The sequence below is a fragment of the Oratosquilla oratoria genome, chromosome 22 (assembly GCF_046742065.1).
Source record: "Oratosquilla oratoria isolate Oo_2021 chromosome 22, ASM4674206v1, whole genome shotgun sequence".
Lineage (NCBI taxonomy): Eukaryota > Metazoa > Arthropoda > Malacostraca > Stomatopoda > Squillidae > Oratosquilla > Oratosquilla oratoria.
In genome coordinates, this window is record NC_134798.1 from 28438526 (window position 1) to 28455739 (window position 17214).

General features: G+C 42.1%; 1 protein-coding gene across 3 annotated transcripts in view; it reads left to right on the top strand.

Annotated features, from left to right (window-relative positions):
* Positions 1-17214, top strand: part of Sym (symplekin scaffold protein) — an 80302-nt gene that overhangs the window by 27690 nt on the left and 35398 nt on the right. For all 3 annotated transcript variants that reach the window (XM_076205700.1, XM_076205697.1, XM_076205698.1), the window contains exons 5-9: positions 2897-3045; positions 6167-6321; positions 12736-12999; positions 15305-15466; positions 16148-16255. In XM_076205700.1, the coding sequence (XP_076061815.1) occupies positions 2897-3045; positions 6167-6321; positions 12736-12999; positions 15305-15466; positions 16148-16255 (838 nt within the window). The remainder of the gene's footprint in view (positions 1-2896; positions 3046-6166; positions 6322-12735; positions 13000-15304; positions 15467-16147; positions 16256-17214) is intronic.

Genomic DNA, 17214 nt, shown 5'->3' on the forward strand with positions numbered 1-17214 from the left:
GGATGGTGTGGTGCAAGAGGTAAATGCAAGGGTAATGGGGCAGGGATTGGAGATGGTTAAAGAAAATGGGAGATAAGCCGGTTGCTGTTTGCTGATGGCATGGATCAGAGGAAGGAATAAAGAAGTTAGTGACAGAGCTTGGGAAGGTGTGCAAAAGAAGGAAGTTGAAGATAAATGTGGGTAAAAGTAAGGTGATGAGATGTACAAGGGGGAGAGTGGCAGCAGACTGGAAGTGAGTATTAAGGGAGAGAGACTGGAGGAAGTGGATAGTTTTGGATGCTTGGGTGCAAATGTGGTGAGAAAAGGAGGAGTGGAGGTGGAGGTAGAATGTAGCTTGAGAGAAGTGAGTGGATACCTTGGTGGATTAAAAAGGGTAATGAGAAATAGACATTTGGGGGTGGGTGCTGGGAAGGGTTTGTGTGAAGTATTGTGCTGACAGCACTGTATAGGGCAGAGGCATGGAACATATGAGAGAAAGAGAGGAGGAGTTTGAATGTGTTTGAGATGAGGTGCCTGAGAAGTATGATAGGGGTTATTAGGCTGGATGGAGTGAGAAATGAGGAAGTGAGGAGGAGAACAGGGATGGAAAGGGAGTTGAGTGATTGGGTTGATGAAAGAGTATTGGGATTGTTTGGACACATGGAAAGAATGAGTGAAGAAAAATTAGTGGAAGGTAGAAGTGGAAGGAGTGAACATGAGGGGGTGACCTAGGATGAGATGGATGAATGGGGTAAAAGGGGCATTGGGAAAGAGGGGAATGTCTGATGAGGAAGGAAAGGAGAAGACAAGATAGGGGTGGAAGGAGAATGGTTGTGTATGGATGATGCTGTGATGCATAAGGTGGACTGGATGGGGGATGGGGGTGAGGGAGTATGTGTGAAAAATAAATTGATGCAGCCTGAAAGGGATTTCTCCCTTTCTGCATGAGGGGATGGAGAGGGGGTCGCCAATTTAATGAAGTGGCCTTACAGTGGGTGTGCTGTGTCTTGCTACACTGCTTCTGACCCAGGTCAGTGAGTGAGATGCAGGGATGAACCGTCATCCAGGAGTTGCCAAGATAAAAGGAGGAAAGAGGGTGGATAGGAGTGGAGTATGTTGGGGATGGAATGGGTGGGAGTGGATTTTATGCCTTTGTTTTTTGGCTACCTCCCTTGTAAGGTGGAAAAGGCCTTTGGTATATGTATGTAGATTGAGAGAAGCAAGTGCCTTGGGGGATTTAAAAGTTTCATGAAAAATATACATTTGGGAATGGATGCTAAGAAGAGATTGTATGAACGGGTGATTGTGCCAACAGCAATGTATGGACCAGAGACATGGAACATAAGAGAGGAAGAATTTGAATATGTTTGAGATAAAATGTCTGAGAAATATGGCAGGCGTTACAAGGTTGTATAGAGTGAGAAATGATTAGTTGAGAAGAGTTGGGGGTGGGAAAGGAGGTGGGAGATAGGGTTGATGAAAGAGTATTGGGATGGTTTGAACACATGGGAAGAATGAGTGAAGAAAGATTAGTACAAGTATGGAAGGCAGAGGTGGATGGAGTGAACTTTTGGGGATGATTGAGGATGAGATGGATGGATAGGGTGAAAGGGGCATTGAGCAAGAGGGGAATGTCTGTTAACCACTTCCATATGGTGACACCTACGTAGGCGTCATGAGGAGCAAGTGGGTATGCGATGATGCCAACATCGGCGTCTTGATTATATTTATTGTAGTCGTACCTACGTAACCTTCATTCTCTCTAAACTGGCTTCATCATATTTTCTATGGTTATTAAAATACACGGGTGAAAGAGAACGAATGATTGAGCACTGACTTTATTTTTTATGATGCGATTATTATGACGCAACATCGCATGTCGGGCAGCTAATGCTGCCAGACGTGCGATGTGCCCCGGAGTGAAGAGATTAAGGAAGGGAGAAGGCAAAAGTGTAGACTTGTTTGTAGTCTACATTGGGTTTGGAGGCATTGAGATAAACGAAGTTGTGGTTTCTTCTCTAATCTCTCTGTCTAGACTGATCAACATCTCAAATCATTATACATGGAAAACACTGGCAGTTGCCAATGGTGCTATTTTACATACAAATTCAAATGGTGGCTCTTGCCAAATAAAAATGTTATGTATAATTTATTCTCTACTAACTATTGCTTAATCTACTTCTACACTGTACGATACATGAACTGAGTATGGACACTCAGTATTCATGCATAGGTTTTATATATATACAAGCATGAAGCACATAGTAAAATTATATCGGTCATATGATGACTTGCAGTTGGCAGTAGCAGCTGCAGGTGTCCTTTCATGCTCAGTCAAATGACTGTGGGTGAGGTCCAACACAATAGGGTGTTCCATGGGAGTTGTCTGGAGAGGTCATGACCTGACACCCTGTAGCTAAAATGCATGTGAGTGCATGTATACACTGGACATCTAAGGGATTGAATATTTCATTCAGTCATCTTGCAACATGAAGATATGGGTGAGTGGAGAATGACTGTATGGATGATACTATGATGCATGGAAGGAAGTGGGTGGGGGATGGGAGCTGTTATGCATGAGTGGTGTTTTGATGCAGCCCTTCTTTAATGTTTGTGCATGAGGGCATGGAGGGGGGCATCATCAATTAAATGAAGTGGCCGTGCTGTGGATGTGCTGTGTCTTGCTGAATTGCTTTTGACCCAGGGTGACGAGTGAGATGCAGGGATGACCTGTCATCCCAGAGGAACCAAGATGAAAGGGAAGAAAGCAAGGGTGGGGAATGGGAGTGGAGTTATGCCTCTTGACTTTGGCTACCTCCCTTGTAAAGAGAAAAATCCCTTGGTATGTACATATGTATTTATTATTATTTTCTTTATTAACATTGATATATATGTATATATTTTTTCTATTTTGCAGGATGGTGCTGGGAAGACTCATCAGCTTTCAGGGCTCCATACATATCAGCTCTGTGAATTTGATGACCTGTATGTCCTCTCTGACCATTATTGCCAAAGGACGACCCCAATTCATGGGGAAGGTCATAAATGCCCTTAAGAAGTTATATGGTAAGAATGGACGACAGATTAAGGGAACACCTTATATTTTAGAAGAGGCATGAAATGCATTGGTGGGAGTGGAGAATGGTAGGGAATGGACAATAAATTGACATGAGGAGACGAGGAAGGAAGGTTGTCATGTAAATGAAGTGGTGGAGCTTGGGCTTAGACTGTTGGGCCCTGCTTTGGTTGTACTCTGTCTTACTGCCTTCCTTCTGACCCAGGTGGGGTGGGGTGGGAGTGGTGGTGGGGGAGCAGGGACATACCTTCATCCACAAGGAGCTAAGATAAAAGAAAAACAAATAGGTGTTGGATGGGTGATGGGCTGTTGCATGCCTTGGCTGGCTACCTCACATGTAAGGTGGAAGAAACCTTTTGATATAAAGATAGATAAAGCATAGTTTTGTATGCCAAAGCAAAAATGTCATTCAAATGATACCACGTCTTTGTGGGGTTAGGGATCAGGTGAAATTTCTGGTGCGCAGGGCTGCAGCTGTGGTCAGCATCACTTCCTAGCCTACAATATATAGCAGGTTCTACTTCATTTATACCTTTTGCATGGCAAGATGGTTAGAGCTGCATTTGGCACTTATATACACTTAGTCATAAAAACACTCCAGCTCAGAAACATCCTGAACATCAACAGTATTACAAACACATGGAGCTGCTTCAGTTCCTACTTAGCCAAAACATATACATAGCACTAATACTGGAAATTAAGCTAACACTGAAGACACAACAGTCTGAGAAGACCAACCCTCAATACAAAAGAGGGGTTCATAATACTTATACATAACAGTATAACCTTCTCTAACAGAATAGAAATAAACTAAAAAAGCATGAAGAGGCACCACAATTCAAATAATCACACTCTGTAAACAAAGGAACCAACTTCCAGCAACACAGATATCAACATACTACCCACCACAGCAGCTCCCCATGGCTGCATCCCACAACTCCAACCTCTCAGTTCACTAACAGATCACATACTGGCAGGTGAACTGAATGTACACCATTCAATATAGCTAAACACACAACCATAGGAGAAACAAGTACTAGAATAACTCCCCAACCTAAACATTAAATTCCAACAACCACACCACCATACAAATCAGCATAACCAACAAGCAAACTCCTTCAAACTCACACAAATCTGCTACTAATTAAAACCTCAAAAGACTTCCCATATCTCGTACATCTTCAACACATTCCATAATGTGTCCCTGTTAGCCCTATCATATGGCTTCTCCAAACCCATGAAGGCCTGAAAGAGACCCTTACCCTTAGCCAAGGACATACATAGATACATATACCAAAGGCTTTTTTCCCCCTACATGGGGGGTAACCAAAAAGAAAAAGGCATAGAAACCACTCCCACCCATTCCCTTTCCTATATATTCCACTCCCCTCCACCCTTCTCCCTCCCTCTTATCTTATCTTCTTGCATATGTCTTTCTATGAAAAATTTATCTATGCACCCTCATCCTTTCCTAAAGCCATGCTACTCTTTCCCAGTTATCTCCTCTGTTGCCTTCCTGATCCTTTTAGTTAATACCTTTCCATATACCTTACCAACTAAACATAACATGATTCCCTGTAAGATTACTACATTTCCCTTTTTCCCATCTCTAGTGTTGCAGATGTGTGGGATGGGGGGAGGGCTGTTGGGAGCAGTCAAGAGTTTTTACCAGAGTGGTATAGCCTGTGTTGGAATCAGAAGTGGAGAGATTGAATGGTTTGAGGTAAAGGTGGGACATTGCCAGGGGTGTGTTATGTCGCCTTGGGTGTTCAATTTATACATGGGTGGGGTAGTGTGAGAGGTAAACCCAAGGGTAATGGGTCAGGGATTGGAGATGGTTAAAGAAAATTGACAAAAGTACGATATAAGTCATTTGTTGTTTGCTGATGACTGCATTTGTGGCTGGATCATAGGAGGAATGAAGGAAGTTAGTGACAGTTTGGGAAGGTGTGTGAAAGAAGGAAGTTGAAGATAAATGTGGGTAAAAGTAGATTGGTGAGATGTACAAGGTGAGAGTGTGGCAGCAAATTGGAAGTGAATATTAAGGGAGAGAGACTGGAGGAAGTGGATAGTTACAGATACTTGGGTGCAAATGTGGCAGGAAAGGGAGGAGTTGAGGTGGAGGTAGAATGTAGATTGAAAGAAGCAAGGAAATGCATTGGGGGATTAAAAATTGTAATGAGAAAGAGACATCTGGGAATGGATGCAAAGAAGAGACTATATGAAGGGGTGATTGTGCCAAGAGCACTGTATGGGTAGAAACATGGAACACAAGAGAGGAGTTTGAATGTGTTTGAGATGAGGTGCCTGAGAAGTATGATAGGGATTACTAGGCTGGATAGAGTGAGAAGCGAGGAGGTAAGGAGAGTGGGGATAGAAAGGGAGTTGGGAGATAGGGTTGATGAAAGAGTATTGGGATGGTTTGGACACATGGAAAGAATGAGTGAAGAACAATTGGTAAAGGAGGTGTGGGAGGAGTGAACATAAAGGGTCGACCAGGGATGAGATGGATGGGGTAAAAGGGGCATTGGGAAAAGAGGGGAATGTGTGTTGAGGAAGGAAGGGAGAAGACAGAAGATAGGGGTGAATGGATAATGCTGTGATGCATGGAAGGGAATAGGGTGGGGGATGGGGTGAGGGAGTATGTGTGAATGGTATTTTGCTGCAGCCTTGCTGTGGATGTGCTATGTCTTGCTACACTGCTTCTGACCCAGGGGCAATAGGCTAGATGCAGGGATGACCCAGGATCCAGGAGGAGCCAAGATAAGAGGGAGGGAGGTGGGTGAATGAGAGTGGAGTATGTGGGGATGGAATGGGTGGGAGTGGATTTTATGCCTTTGTTTTTTGGCTACCTTCCTTTGTAAGGGGGAAATATCCATTGGTATATGTATGTATGCATGTAGTGCAATTATAGTATTTCTTTATATTTAGGTATCCTGCATGCCTTGGATGGCTAACTCCCATATTATATATAGATAGACATTAAATAAGAATTCAACAACACTGTTATTGGTTTCAAAATGAGTTTTTACACATCGAGTGTTTTAATATTGTCATAAAACAGGTGTTACATTGGTGTTTAAAATCATTCTATCTTTTTCCTGAATCCAGTCAACTTGCCACCCACCTTGACCAGATCTCAAGTGAACAGCGTGCGGAAACACCTCAAAATTCAACTCCTTAATCTCCTGAAGCATACAGCAGCCTACGACTACCATGAAGATATAACTACACTTCTCAATGACATTGGAGTTACAGCAACAGAGGTATGAATGTTGATTCTGTGAGCACTTTGCTTCATAATTTAATCAAGTGCATGGCTGTGTACAAGGGAAGAGGATAGCGAATTGGAAGTTTTAAGGGAGAGAGGCTTGAGGAAGTGGATAGCTTTAGGTACTTGGAGGTGAATGTGGCAGGAAAGAGAGGAGTAGAGGTGGAATGTAGATTGAGAGAAGCAAGTAAATGCCTTGGGGGATTAAAAAGTGCAATGAGAAATAGATATTTGGGGGTGGATGCTGGGAGGAGGTTGTATGAAGGGGTGATTGTGCCAACCGCACTGTATGGGACAGAAACATGGAACATAAGATAGGAAGAGAGAAAAAGTAAATGTGTTAGAGATGAAATGTCTGAGAAGTATGGTAGGGGTTACTAGGCTGAATAGGGTGAGAAACAAGGAGGTGATGAGGGGAGTGGGAGTTGGGAGATAGGGTTTTTGAAAGAGTATTGGGATGTTTTGGACACGTGGAAAGAATGAGTGAAGAAAGATTAGTAAAAGAAGTGTGGAAGGTAGAGGTAGAAGGAGTGAATATGAGGGGGCATCCTAGGATGAGATGGATAGATGAAGTGAAAGGGCCATTACAAAAGAGAGGAATGTCTGTGGAGGAAGGACGGGAGAGGACAGAAGATAGGGTGAATGGAGAGGGGTTGTGTATAGATGATGCTGTGATGCATGAGGGGGAGTGGGTGGGGGATGGGGGGTGAGGAAGTATGTATGAGAACAAATTTGACGCAGCTCAAAGGGATTTCTCCCCGTCTTCTCCTTTCCTGCATGAGGGGACGGAGAGGGGAGTCGCCGAATTTATGAAGTGGCCTATACTGCTTCTGACCCAGGGCAGTGGACAGGATGCAGGGATGACCTGTCATCCAGGAGGTGCCAAGATAAGAGGGAGGAAGGATGGAGGGGAGTGGAATATACAGTATAGGAAATGGAATGGGTGGGAGTGGTTTCTATGCCTTTTTCTTTTTGGCTACCCCCCATGTAGGGAAAAAAGCCTTTGGTATATGTATATATATATATATATATATATATATATATTATATGTACAGACGCTCCTCAACTTATGTTTTAGTTACGTTCCGAATAGCCAAACATAACGTGAAAATGAACGTAAGTTGTTACTGTGCGTTCCAGTAATGTATGACCGTTCATACTGTACTATACATCCATAAGTTCTATTACTGTATCTTATAAAACACCCCTAAATCATTAATTATAAACATAACAATGTAAAATAATAACATTAATTTCAAATAAATTAAATTCAAGCAACATAAAGTGAGATGGTGGAGAAGGAGGGAGGAGGAGGAGGCAAGGCACGTTCAGTCTGTCATTTGTGCCATGTAAACAATGGATGCAGCATCATGCGTAAGTATTGTTTGAAAGTCTCATACTACGGAGAGCGCGCTAAACTAAAAGATTCACACAAAAAAAAAAAAATTACAGTCAGCTCAAACGTAAAATAAAAAAAACGTAAAACGAATGAACGTAAGTAGAGGAGCGTCTGTGTATATATATATATATATATATATATATATATATATATATATATATATGTATATTATATATATATATATATATATATATATATATATATGTTGAACTATGGAAAACAAATGAGTGTAAGAGTGGTAAGCTAAACAGAGAGAACAGTTGGAGTTTTGTTCACTGAAGTTTTGTCCTTACCAGGACATTCTCAAAGTACTTTGAGAATGTCCTGGTAAGTATGAAACGTCAGTGAATAAAACTCCAACTGCTCTCTTTGTTTAGCTCACTGCCCTGTGGTGGGGGAAAAGAATACTGCCACCAAGTTTCCCACTTGGATCATAAGAGGCGAGAAGAAAGGGACGGGGAGAGGGACTAGGCATCCTTCTCCCTGTAGCCCCAAGGGGCAATTTAACTAAAAAGCAAAGGAAAGGCATAAGGGGTGCTAGAGGGCCTCGGGCCAGCACCCTAAGGTTTGGGTCTTTTAATGTGCGTGGATGTGGTACAGATGAGAGTAAAAGGGAAGAGATAGGTAGTATGTTTGTGAGAAGAAAGTTGGATGTGTTGGCTTTGAGTGAAACTAAGTTGAAAGGGAAGGGTGAGTGTAAGTTTGGGAGTGTAAGTGGGAGGTTATCAGGAGTGAAGAGAGGGCGAGGGAGGGAAGGGGTGGCTATTCTAGTAAGTGAGGAGATAGGTAAAGGGGTAGTGGAGTGGAAGGAGGTTTCCTCAAGGATAATGTGGATGAAGGTGAAACTGGGAAAGGAGATGTGGGTCTTTGTAAGTGCATATGGGCCGGGCAGTGAGAAGAGCATGGAAGAAAGGGAGGCCTTTTGGATAGATTTAAATGAGTGCATAGAGGGTTTAGGAAGAAATGTCAATGTAATAGTACTGGGAGACCTTAATGCTAGGGTGGGAAATGGTCCAATCGATGGAGTGGTTGGGAAGTGTGGAGTTCCAGGAAAAAATCGTAGTGGAGAGTTGATGGTGGAAATGTGTCTAGAAAGAGAGTTGATGATAGCAAATACAGTGTTTCGGAAGAAAGTCAAGCATAAGTACACATGGGAGAGGGTGGTGGAGGGAAGGGTGGTAGATAGAGCGCTAATGGATTATGTAGTGGTAAATAGGATTATGATAGGAAGAGTTAAGGATGTACATGTGCTAAGGGGAGAGGGTGGGGGAATATCAGATCATTTTTTGGTGGAAGGTAAGCTGAGAGTGGAGGATAGATGGAGAAGGAGGAAAGGGACAAAAGGTAGGGAGGTTCTTAGAGTGAACTCCTTGAATGAAAAGGAAAAGGAGAAGGAGTACGAAAAGAAGCTGAAGGAGGAGTGGGAGGGAGTAAAGGATAGAGCAGAGATGGGCGTGGAGGAGGAATGGGGATGGTTCAAGGAGGGAGTCTTAAAGTGTGCAAGGATGGTGTGTGGAACAAGAAGGACAGGGGGAAATAGAAGAAAGGGTAGTGAATGGTGGGATGAGGAAACAAAGAAGGTTGTAGAAGAGAAGAAGCGAGCATTCACAGATTGGTTACAAAAGAGGACAGGGGAGTCATATGAGACGTACAAAGAAAAGAAAAGAGAAGTAAAGCAAAAGGTAAAGGAGGCAAAGAGGAGAGCAGATGTGAAATGGGGTAGGAGTATGACAGAAAATTTTGAAAGTAATAAAAAGATGTTTTGGAAAGAAATTAAGAGAGGAAGAGGAGGCGAATCAAGTAGGGAAGAAAAGGTAAAAGGTACAGATGGAGAGTTGATAATGGAAGAGATGGCAGTGAGGGGAAGATGGGCAGAATATTTTAGGGAGTTGCTGAATGTGAAGGAGGATAGGGAAGGAAAGATAGCTGCAGTGGGAAATGCGAAGAAAATGAGAGTGATGAGTGAGGAGAATGGAGGAGAAATAAGGAAGGATGAGGTGAAGGCAGTTGTAAAGATGATGAAAGCAGGTAAGGCACCTGGTCTGGATGGATGTCATGCAGAATGTCTGAAAAAGGGAGGTTCAGTGATGGTGGACTGGTTGGTGAGGTTATTTAATGTTTGCTGGAGAGAGGGTAGAGTACCGGAGGACTGGAGTAGTGCCTGTATAGTTCCTCTTTACAAGGGAAAAGGGGACAAGTGTGAATGTAGTAATTTCAGAGGGATTAGCCTGTTGAGTGTAGTAGGGAAGGCGTATGGGAGGATCTTAATTGAGAGGATTAGGAGAGGAACAGAAGGAGTAATTGGTGAGGAACAGTGTGGATTTAGGACGGGTAGAGGTTGTGTAGATCAGATCTTTGTGGTAAGACAGATATGTGAGAAAGCTATAGGAAAGGGGAAGGATGTTTTTTGGGCTTTTATGGATCTGGAAAAGGCTTATGATAGGGTAGACAGAAAGGCACTGTGGGAGGTTATGCAGATTTATGGGATAGGAGGAAAGCTTTTGGGAGCTGTCAAGAGTTTTTATGAGAGTAGTAGAGCATGTGTTAGGATTAGAAATGGAGAGAGTGAGTGGTTTGAAGTAAAGGTGGGACTTCGTCAAGGATGCGTTATGTCACCCTGGCTGTTCAACTTATACATGGATGGGGTGGTGCGAGAGGTGAATGCTAGGGTAGTGAGTCAGGGATTGGAGATGGTTAAAGAAAATGGAGAAAAGTGGGAGGTGAGCCAGCTGTTGTTTGCGGACGACACTGCGCTTGTGGCAGGGTCAGAGGAGGGATTGAGGAAGCTGGTGGCAGAGTTTGGGAGAGTATGTGATAGAAGAAAGCTAAAGATAAATGTGGGTAAAAGTAAGGTGATGAGATGTACAAGGGGTGAAAGTGGCAGTAGACTGGAAGTGAACATTAAGGGAGAGCGACTGGAGGAAGTGGATAGATTTAGATACTTGGGTGCAAGTGTAGCAGGAAAAGGTGGAGTGAAGGTGGAGGTAGAATGTAGATTGAGAGAAGCGAGTAAATGCCTTGGTGGTTTAAAGAGTGTAATGAGGAATAGACATTTGGGAATGGATGCGAAGAGGAGACTGTATGAAGGAGTGATTGTGCCAACAGCACTGTATGGGGCAGAAACGTGGAACATAAGAGAAGAAGAGAGAAGGAGTTTGAATGTGTTTGAGATGAGGTGTCTGAGAAGTATGGTGGGGGTTACTAGGCTAGATAGAGTGAGAAATGAGGAGGTGAGGAGGAGAACAGGGGTAAAAAAGGATTTGGGAGATAGGGTTGATGAAAGAATATTAGGATGGTTTGGACACATGGAAAGAATGAGTGAAGAAAGACTAGTAAAAGAGGTATGGAAGGCAAATGTGGAGGGAGTGAACATGAGGGGACGTCCTAGGATGAGGTGGATGGATGGGGTGAAGGGGGCTTTGGGGAAGAGGGGAATGTCTGTTGAGGAAGGAAGGGAGAGGACGGAAGACAGAGGTGAGTGGAGAATGGCTGTATATGGATGATGTTGTGACTGCATGAGGAGGAATGGGCGGGGGGGTGGGGTAGTATGTGTGAGTAAATTTTGACGCAGCCCGAAGGGATTTCTCCCCGTCCTCGCCTTATATGCAAAGGGGGACGGAGAGGGGGGGTCGCCGATTGAATGAAGCGGCCTTGCTGTGGATGTACTGTGTCTTGCGACACTGCTTCTGACCCTGGGCGGGGTGCAGCGATGACCCGTCATCCAGGAGGTGCTCAGATGAGAGGAAGGGTGGGAGGGGTGTGGAGTGTATTTAGGGATGAAATGGGTGGGAGTGTTTTTATGCCTTTCCCTTTTTGGCTACCTCCCTTGGAAGGGGGAAAAAGCCTTGGTATATGTATGTATGTATGTATATATATACATATATATATATATATATATATATATATATATATATATATATATATATATATATATATATATATACATATATACACACACACATACACATACATACATACATACATTCACTCTCCGAGTTACAACGGACACGAGTTATGACCACCCGTACTTATGACCACGTCTAGCAGATGCCTATTATGAGTTTAATGTATATGTCTGGCAGCGCAGTGCATAAGATAGTTGTGGCAGCCCGGCATCACATACAACAGTTATGGCAGAGATGGAAAAGTTGCTATACTTGTGGTTGGAAGATACTGTAATAGGCAAAGAAATGTGAAAGGGATGTTGCAAGCAGTGCAAAGTAAGGCTACAAGTTAATTTCACATGTTGAAAGAAGGTGCAGGTGAAGAATACGCTTCACATGAATTCAAAGCGAGTGCTGGGTGGTTTCATCACTTTCGAGAGCGTTACCAGGTTCCCACGTGTTGTCGAAAGGTGAGGCTGCTAGCAGTGATGCGCCTGCAGCTAAGGCATTTGTAGAAGAGTTTGATCAATTAATTAAGGATGAAGGATATTTATGTACATATAACCATGTCTAGCAGATGCCTATTATGAATTTACTAATAAGAATACTCTATAATAAGTATTTTCTTTCTTTAACCTAGCATATCATATTAACAACTAAGCAACTGAAAACAATGCTCTATACAACAGTAGGAGAGAAGCCAAACACAGAGTATGGGATCCAATGTATCATATTTATGTTCTGATATTCTTTTATAAAAGAATAAAAGAATATCGCAACATAGATATGACATGTAAACTTACAATATGAATAATGCCATTGTTAGACATAGATATGATACAGGCCACAATACTGACTGGAATAATTCTAAGATTATTAAATATGAAAATCATACTATGAAAAGTAGATGTTTTGAATCTGCTTTTATATCTCTCATGTATAATATAAATCAAAACAATGGATTTTTTACAATAAATAAACCTTAAGCAATTTTAATGACAAAGTAACAAGCAATTTACGCAAATTGTGTTTATACCAGTTACATGTTCGTTATATACTGTATATATATGCATGCACACATATCTGAGATAAAGTATGAATTAAGAATAGAAGTATTTTCCCACAGGTTAACAAATCTATGCCAAGCAAGGATGATATAAAGAATCGTGTGAAGAGAGAAAGGCTGACTGAAGAAAGAGCTGATAATCGTGAGAGACCCAAGCGTGAGCCCCCAAGTAAAAGAGCTCGTCTGGAACCAGAGGTCAAAGAAGATCCAATTTTCAACAAACTTGAGAATGAAGAGGATGAAAAGGCAGTGCAGATCACACAGAAATGGGTTGCCAGCAGACTAAACATAGAACTAGTTACAAATCTTGTTATGGTTTCAATGGTGAGTACTCCTCTGATGTGTTACTTGTACATGACATTGGTTTAAGGTTTGGGGAGAAATATTTGCATATAGTGTAAGAAAGATGAACTGTAGAAATATAGATTATGTGGAACAGAAGGATATTTATGTATATATAAATTATGTGGGACAGAAGGATATTTATGAAGCAGCCTTGCTGTGGATGTGCTGTGTCTTGCGACACTGCTTCTGACCCAGGGAAGTGGACAGGATGCAGGGATGACCTGTCATCCAGGAGGTGCCAAGATAAGAGGGAGGGAGGAGGGTGGAGGGGAGTGGAATATATAGGAAATGGAATGGGTGGGAGTGGTTTTTATGCCTTTTTCTTTTTGGCTACCCCCCATGTAGGGGGAAAAAGCCTTTGGTATACGTATGTATGTAGAAGGATATTTAAGATTTCATACAGTATGTAATACAGTAGAGAAGAAAAGGGCAGTGGGTAGGAGACAGGGATGACTCTTCATCCATAAGGAGCTGTATGAGGGAGGAAAGGGTAGTGGATGGGAGTGGAATGGATGAAAGTGGATATGTACATTTTGATTTGGCTACCTCCCATATAAGGGGGAAGAAGCCCATGGTGTGTAGATAGATGTAATAAAGTGGTTGTCAAAGTGAGTGGTGGAAGGTTGTGGAGAGGCTGTGAGATAAAATATGTGTTTGTATTTAACCTCTTCAATACGAGTCAAATTCTCGTGCATAGCATTAGATGCCTATGTATGATGCATCACACTGTGCACATAATAAAATATAAAGTCACAGGTCACTGTTGTATTACTTGTTCTCTGTCACTGAGTAATGATAAATACAGAAAAGTTGATCAAACCAGTTCACAGAATTCAGGGATCACTCAGCTACAACTACAAAATAGATATAACCACAATCAAGATGGCAGTGCTGGCATCCTTGTATGCCCACTCGCACCTCATGACACCTGCATAGGCATCATCGTATTGAAAAGGTTAATTTTGTTTTCAGTTCATAGTATCAATCAATCCATTGCCTCACTGCATTGATTTGTGGTTGGGGACAGGGAAACTTTCATGAAGTGCTAAGATGGGGCAATGAATGTATTTTGGGTGGGAGCAGGATGGTTGTAAGGTTGGTGTATGATTCAATTTGGCTATTCCTATTAGAAAGGGGATAAGGCCTTTTTGTATAAATGTTTGTATGTACTGTGACAGAACTAGTTGTATAGTTGATATTTGAAGAACCAAATACTATGTAAACAATCGATTGGATTATGTTTAGGTCTATCCATCAATCAGTACACTGAAGGCTTCTTCCCCATATAAGTGGGGTAACCAGTCAAGGTGTGCACCCACCCTTACCCATTCCACTTCCATCCATCATCTATTTTTTCCCCCTTTCATATTAGCACCTCATGGATGAAGGGTCATCCCTGTCTCCAGCCCACTGCCTGGGTCAGAAGCAATGCAGCAATAAACAGCACATCCACAGAAGGGCCAGCCACTTTATTTACATAGCAACCCTCTTCCATCATCCCCACATACAAAAATAGAGGAGGCATGGAGAAATTCCTTTGGGCCGTATCAAATTATAGTCCATTCAGATTCATTCTCTACTCACACCTACCCTTTGCCTTCTCCCTTGCCAATTCAACAGACATTCCCCATTAGCTCAAGGCTTCTATTATGCCATCTTGTTCTCAATCTGCTCTTCAAGTTCACTCCATCCACCTCTGCCCTCCATACTCTATGCTAATCTTTCCTCACTCGTTCTTCCTATGTACCTAAACCATCGCGATATTCTTCCATCAGCCCTATCTACCAGTTCCCTTTCTAGTGCTGCTCTCCACCTCATCTCCTCATTTCTGACCCTAACCAGCCTCATAACCCCCAAGGTACTTCTTCTACACATCATCTCAGGCACACTGAAATTTGAACTTTGATTTTTCGTAAGTGCGCATTTATTAGCGCTCCTCATTTCGAATTTAGGTGCGTTATGGCTTGGGCATAAAAATGCATGCCATAAAAGACAAGTCCTCATTTTAAGCCACTAATTCCATTAATATCCTCTCAACCAGCCTCTGTCTACAACCCTTTCCCATGTACACTTATTCTAGGCTGCCTTCTTTAACAGTGTGTTTGCTATTATCAACTCCCTTTCTAAATACATCTCCAACATTATCTCTCCACTAAGATTCTTATATGGCACCCCAGATGGTGTTTACTTGTTTGGATTACTTCAATCTTAACTTAATTTTGTATGAGCATGTGGAAAAGATTATTATATATAAAAGTGAAGTTATATTTTGTTTCCTGAACAGGCCAGTCTACCAGATGAGATGCCACCCCAGTTTAGTATCAACTACACTCCAGTATCAGCTGCTGGTACTCAGTTGCAGATACAGCAGCTGTCACGTCTCATTGCTATTGAATTCACAAATTCAGGAGTCGGTCCTGGGGTGGAGCAGCGAGCAGAGAATGTGGTGAGTATTTACGCTTTACAATAACCTCCCTTCACACTTTCCTCCTCAGACAATGATTTCATTCCATTTTATTTTAAGAAAACCAGTGTCAGTACCCCAATTTTCTGTCCTCATTTTCTGTTGATCAGAAAATTTTTCCAAACTCTAACACCCTCATACCATGCATACCAACATAACACCCCAACACCAGCATTTTAAAAATATCACACTTCCTTATTTACCTTCCACTCTTGTAGTACTAATTTGCACTTACCACCTTACTCCATAGCCCCTTTATGATCTTCATTATCAGTGCACTATTAAGGATAGAAGTGCTCATGAATTGTCAGCAACAAAATACAATAGAATTCTCCTTCTCCTTCTGCTTCTCTTTTTTCCCTCCACCCCTACTCTTCCTCACATCCCCCCTTTCCCCATTCCTTACTCCCTTCCCCCTTTCCCCCTTCCCCCTTCCCTCCTTCTTCCATTTCCCCTGCCTACATCCTCCTCCACTTTTTCTTCTCTGTTCTTTCTTCCTCCTCCACTTCCTCTTCCTCCTCCTCCATTTCCTCTTCTTTCTGCTGTACTTCCTCTTCCTTCTGGTGTAATTCTCATTAATGACCTACCCATTATTGTTTGTATAAGAAAGATTAAGTGTGTCATGTATTCCTGTTATAAACACATTTTCTTCTTGTCTTGTAGGTTGGTTTGTCTGGAGGTGACTACGACAGTGATGATGAAGGCAAGGAGTTAATTTCCACTGTGGTGGGAGGCACTGTGGGCACCCAGAAAGCCCAGAAAGACTCAAAGGTAAAGTGCTATGGAAGTGCTGTGCTTCAGTGCATTGCCTTTGACCTGAGCAGTGTGATGAGACAGATAACCTTTCATACATGAGGTGCTGAGTTAGGAGGGGTGTTAGATGGTTTTTAATGTGCTTGAAGTGGGTGTGTGCCATGGATCAGCCACCTTCTTCTAAAGGGAAAAGGGCCCTTAGTACATGTATATATGTACATACCAATTGACATAGTATATATACTGTAGAGACACTGTCTTGCTTGCTATTGACCCAAATGGTGAAAGACAGGATGACTTTTATTCATGTGTTGCTAAGATGTGAGGGTCAATAAATGGGTTTTGAATGGGTGTGGGGTGGGTGTATGCTTGTAATCAGTCACACCTAGAGAAGGCATTTGATAAAATATCACAGTCGACTTAATTTGGAAATTGGAACATGTTGGAGGACTGAGAGGAAAACTAAGAATGGATTAAAGAGTTTGAAGGAAAGATACATGAGGACAGTAGTAAAGGACAAGATGTCAAGCTGGAGACCAGTAATTAGTGGAGTTCCGTAAGGTTCAGTGCTTGCACAAATGTTTCTTGTCCATGATGCAAAAATTATGAGTGAAGAATGAGAAGGACAGTAGAATATTGTAAAAAGATCTAGATATTATTTTTGCATGGAGCCAGGAATGGGAAATGAAGTTCAATACAAAAAAAATGCAAATTATTGGAAATGGGCAATAGCGGCAAAAAGCCATCCTTAATTTATTCCTTACAGAAACATAAGAGGAGAAAGACTTGGGAGTGTTGATAGAAGACAACCTGTCACCTGACAGACATATGAGCAGGATTGTGGGAGAGACATATGGGCTACTGCAGAAGACTAAAGTGGCCTTCCATTATATGAATAGAGATGATGAAAAAAAAAAAAAAAAAGTATAATAATCAAAACCCTGATATGTCCAAGACTGGAATATGCATCAGTAGTA